Here is a 5230-nt window from a genome sequence, read left to right as displayed (position 1 = left end):
GATACTGTCATGCTTTCAAAACGGAATGCAAAATATACATTATGTCCATAACCCTCTACATGACGTAATGATTGTCAAAAAAATTCTTCCTTCTGGTTAACCTAACAACATTAGAGCCTGTTAATTTCTTTTAATACATTTTCTTGAACTTGGCAGGTAACAGCAAGGACCTGAGTAGATTTACGACCCTTGATAATTATCATAGGTAATGACAAGAAGGTAATATAACATGGTGGAAAGCTAATATTGTCAATGAAAGTTGAATGAAAATTAATACCAACTAACCTTCCTTTAGCAATATGGTTCAAGTGTCAATGCCCTATGATATAAATTATAATGCCCCTCATAATAAGTTTAATTTTTTATCATTCATGTGTAATAAGGACCACTAGTAGTATCTTATGGATTTTTTAGTTAATATCTTGACTCACACAATTAAAATAAATTGTCTTGTCATTACGTGGTGACAGTTACTAACGTGGGCATTTGTCACAACACAAAAACAGTTAGTTAGTTTCACAACAATTGTGTACTTTAAACTTAGGGCTGGGTACCGCCTTGAAAAAAATACCACGGTACACCACGGTTTTTTCCTAATTACCGCGGTATATACCACGGTATATCACCATATTTATCGTAAGACTTACAGCTATGGTAGTGGTCATAAAAATATTGAAAAACTCTCAGAAATACTTTATTTACTATGAGCAACAACAAAGACTAGTTACTTGACTAGAATTAAAGAAAAAAATACACTGGAATATTAACTTGACTAGTTTGATTAATGACCATTTAGTTAGTATTTTACTACATATTTTTACTAGCGTGTATTCGTCAGAAGACGCCATATTGTCTCTAGGGAAGCAATGGGTCACACCTGTTGTGAAATTTTTTACTCCTGTCTTTATTAGAACAGAACAGAACAAAAATTCTGTTCCTGTCTTTATTAGACTGTCAATGGAGTGATTGACACCTAATTTAATTATCAAAGTGACTTTCTTTAATGTCCGAGTTTGTAAATTTCCATGTATATAGGTCGCGCTTGTTTGAAGTTTGATTCGTGCACCCGTTTGATAAACCAGTAACGTTTATGAAGGCTTCGTCAGGTCGTTTTCAAGCAAAAAATAATAAATTTAGACTCAACATTTTCCATTCTATTTATTTCTTTTTTAATAAGTGCAAATAATACAAGAAGTCGGGACTCGCCGAATTTACCAGACTCAAAGTAAAAACAAGTGCGCCCATGACGTCATTCATCTATACGGAATAATTTGGAGGTTTTCGAAGGTTTTGATTGGGGATCACGCGGTCGATCATTCATGTTTAATTGCACCATTGGGTGGTTATTTTTGGAAACTAATAATAGTAGCATGGGAATTCCAGAGATATAAATCGGAAAATCATTCATGGTGTCAATTGCTGTTACGGAAGGCTATATACACAATGTAAATTAAAAATAAACAGAAGTAGGGATAATGTTGTTAAAATACCGGTATTCCCCGATGGTACCGCGGTATCGTACCACGGAAAGATGATACCACGGTTACCGGTATACCGGTAATACCGCGCACCTCTATTTAAACTACTTTTATATACATGCGTATAAGTTTTAAGAAATGAGAAGACACCGTTGAAATTGTCTATATTTGACTAATATTTGGGTACTATATTTCTGTAAGAAATATGCCACAATAATTTCACTTGAATATTTTACTAAGAATCTGTAACTTAAATTTGAGTGATTTCCGATTACATACTTATAACGCATTTACAGCAACGTTGTTTATGTGAAAGGTAACTCATCACGTGTAAACTGCACGATTATCTCGCATTCAGCAGACTGATCGGTTTAGCAGTGCGAGTTGGCAGCGGTCTATGAATACTGCCGGAAATGGTGTCACTTGAGGAACCTGTTATTTCTCGGAATACATTTTCCTCGCCAAGCAAGCACCTTAATCCAAGGAAAGCGAATATTAGCGCCTCTTTGAAATTGATCGTATCCTCATCTGCTTTTTCCACTTTAAACCCTTTACCCTCTAACTTTTCGTTGATTAATTCAATTAGAAATTTATTCAGCGCTCCTCCTCCTGTAAAAAGAACGCTTGGGACGCTGACGTTGTTAGGCATTAGCTCTTTGGCATCAATGCATGCTTCGGCAACCTTTAATGCCACGTGTTCTGTGCATGTGCGCAACAAATCTTCTATTTTGTATTGCTCCCTCTGAAGTAAAACAATACAGTACATTTAGTCATGTATAGTATCTTCGACCTGAAGGTAGAATATTACAGTAAAGCAAAAGTAGCAATGAAATGCATATAATAACTACAGCAGCTGAATGCTTATCAATAGCAACTCAATGCATGTAACAATAGCGGCTGAATGCATGTAACAATAGCGGCTGAATGCATGTAACAATAGCGGCTTAAAGCTTGTAACAATTGCGGCTAAATGCATGGAACAATAAAAGCTGAATGCATGTAACAATGGCGGCTGATGCATGTAAAAATATCGGCTAAATGCATGTAACTACAGCAGCTGAATGCATGTAAAAAAGCGGCTGAATGCATGTATGCAATAATTTATAATACCAATTTAGAAAAATGCGAAACAATATATATGTGCTGATATTGCCGTTTACAGAACTAAGTTGAAAGAAATGTTAGCGATGAAAAAAGGAACATACTAATTAAAGTCAATTTCTGGTCATCAACCAATCAAAATAAAGAACGATTTGGGTCATAAAACGACTAAAGAGACAAGAATGTAATTACATCAGGAACAGACTTTCAGCTTCTATACTGACTTTAAATAACCAAACGATTTCAGTCATTAGAAAGTCGACTTTACAGTTAAACTATAATGCACAAAATGGATGCAGCGTATATCTACTTACATTTAATAGCGGATATACTTCTTTTTCAATGTAATCTCTCCACAGAGATTTTGGAGGCGGCTGTCTGAAATAGGACAAGTCATTCAGTTTTTCAAGAACCTCACCAACAACTTCTCCACTCCGTGCTAGCTGACCGTCTTTGTCAAAAAGGAATTTGCCATTTATCTGCGAAGCGAGACGGTTAAGCACGATATTGCACGTGGAAACGTCGTAACCGCTGTGTCCTTTGATACCGATATTTGCTATTCCTCCTAAATTGACACACATCTCATTGTTTGTAAATAAGAAACGTTCTCCGCACGGGACAAGTGGTGCCCCTTGACCACCAAGACAAACATCTTTGGTACGAAAGTCGCAGACATATGGAATTGTAAAATGCGTTGATGTCGTCTGCCCATCACCAAGTTGAAAAGTAAATCCGTCAGTAGGCTGATGGAAAACTGAATGTCCGTGTGATGAAACAAACTGAACGTTCGCTAAATTGTTCTTTTCTATAAATTCTGATACAGTTCGCCCAACAAATTGCCCGTAATCCACGTGCAGTTTAATGAGATCCGCGCCTGAAAGTTTTGCAGCATCTCTAAGCCTGTCAGTCCACTCTGTGGTATATGGTACAGTCTCGGCAGTCAGTATACGATAGCCCCACAAATCGGAGCAGACGTCACCCGTGAACTCAACGCAGCAAATATCCAAACCATCTAGGGACGATCCAGACATACAACCTATCCCGACAAATGTCGCCATCCTGCGATTAACTGTTACCTAAAATATTTTCGTTTTCAATGACATTCGCAAGGCCACTCACATTTAACACATTTATCATTCTACTCCTCAAAAGTACACATACACCGTATTCGTAGTATGCCTTCACAGTGATTAAAATAAATATGGCGCGTAGATATTATCCATCCGCATTATATATAAATGTATGTTTACAAGAAAGTAATTGGTTTTCCCTTTGACTTTGAATAAAACAACAGCTGCCTGTGGGCTCAGCCGTTAGTGTACGTGTCACTTGACAGTTGTAATTTTCAATCCGAGTCACTGTTCGCTATGTCATGTATTATAAACCATCTTTTTTTCTTATCACGCGTGACCTTATACTTGTATATAGATATAGCTCTAATCTATTTAGAACAGTTAAAATCTATTTCCTGTTCTAGCTATATCAAATTCCGTCATTAGTATACAGTGATTATGTTATACAATACATACTAGTATCTGACTTGAAAATGACTATATCCTATGTTAACTTTTAGTTAATTTGGTTGTTCTGTATGGAAAATCTAGTTGAAAATCGATCGAATTATACGTCGATGTAAAGTTCCCTCCAAAAGTTTTACAGTATAGTTTATGACTTTATCAACGATCCAATGAATTATCAACACTTTAGGAGAAATCATTCACATATGGTAATTAAATAAGATAATGAAAAAGAAATTAAATATAAGTGTTATCATTTGGAAAAAAATCTTCACCATCGAGTATTTGAATAGCAACTTTTATATCTTGTTTTTTTTTTTGTTTTTTCTCAATGGTTTATATTTCAATGGTTTGATATTTGAAACGTTCACTGGTTCATACAGTAGGATTTTCATTTTATTATACCGTTACGGAACTACACTTGATCGCGAAAGAATATGAATTGTGTATATAATGCAGGGGCGTAGCTGGACCGAAATGAAGAATATAGAAACCGTAGCTAGTGAGTCCGGGGAATGCTTCCCCGTATTTTTAAGCTATATAGCCGTAGGTGTTTTTGGTGATTTTATCGATATTTTCCTCTCAATAATGGGTTTTATGTTGCATATTGTGCGTAATAAACCAGTTTAATTTTCATAGACCATTGTTCCAACAAGCACTGTATCATGTCGCATATTTCTGAAAGATCGTTCAGCATTTGCAGAGGACACAGGCATGATTAGCTCAGTTGGTAGAGCATCTGACTTGCAAGCAGAAGGTCGCAGGTTCAAGTCCTGTATCGTGCTGCACATTTTTCCGCTCCTATTACATTGGTGTCAGAAGTGGGATTGCACATGATTTAATTAACTTTTAGTCTGCAACTTTCAGAAACTACAAGGAGACCATGCCAGAGGCAAAATCATTTTATTGATTTTATTAATACAATTTATTTCATCGTGTTGTTTTACAACAACTTAAGTTTGTCTTTCCAGATGCTGACCATTCAATCACACAAATAATATTGTTGATTGGATATTATTATAAACCTTATTTCGGGTGACTTTTGCTGCCTGCCTTCCGGAGTGATCATTCTTAAAACAGAAAGGAAGAGACCTCATACATTTTACATTATTTCAATATTGTGTTAATTCCATT

The 5230-nt window shown here is 35.9% G+C and overlaps 1 protein-coding gene and 1 non-coding gene across 2 annotated transcripts; one reads left to right on the top strand and one right to left on the bottom strand.

The window, feature by feature from the left end:
* Window positions 1-1139: 1139 nt before the first annotated feature.
* On the bottom strand, window positions 1140-4197 carry LOC128553872 (anhydro-N-acetylmuramic acid kinase-like). Its single transcript, XM_053535063.1, has 2 exons — window positions 2894-4197; window positions 1140-2220 (listed from the first exon to the last, which is right to left on the bottom strand). Exons 1-2 carry the CDS (start codon window positions 3635-3637, stop codon window positions 1822-1824), a joined length of 1143 nt encoding a protein of 380 aa, XP_053391038.1. The 5' UTR covers window positions 3638-4197; the 3' UTR covers window positions 1140-1821.
* Window positions 4198-4808: 611 nt separating this feature from the next.
* Window positions 4809-4881, top strand: Trnaa-ugc (transfer RNA alanine (anticodon UGC)). Its single transcript has one exon. It is a non-coding gene; the product is annotated as a tRNA-Ala (tRNA).
* The last annotated feature ends 349 nt before the right edge of the window (window positions 4882-5230 follow it).

This window comes from Mercenaria mercenaria, unplaced genomic scaffold (assembly GCF_021730395.1).
Source record: "Mercenaria mercenaria strain notata unplaced genomic scaffold, MADL_Memer_1 contig_4417, whole genome shotgun sequence".
NCBI classification, from domain to species: Eukaryota; Metazoa; Mollusca; class Bivalvia; order Venerida; family Veneridae; genus Mercenaria; species Mercenaria mercenaria.
Note: the sequence above shows the minus strand (reverse complement) of the source record. Positions and strands in the feature narration are given on the sequence as shown.

What these genes read in the sequence shown, in the direction of transcription:
- LOC128553872 (XM_053535063.1), bottom strand. Translation starts at nt 3,637, where the DNA reads ATGGCGACATTTGTCGGGATAGGTTGTATGTCTGGATCGTCCCTAGAT. An exon ending in AAGTATATCCGCTATTAAAT is followed by an intron (nt 2,221 to 2,893) that starts GTAAGTAGATAT and finishes GTTTTACTTCAG; the next exon opens with AGGGAGCAATACAAAATAGA.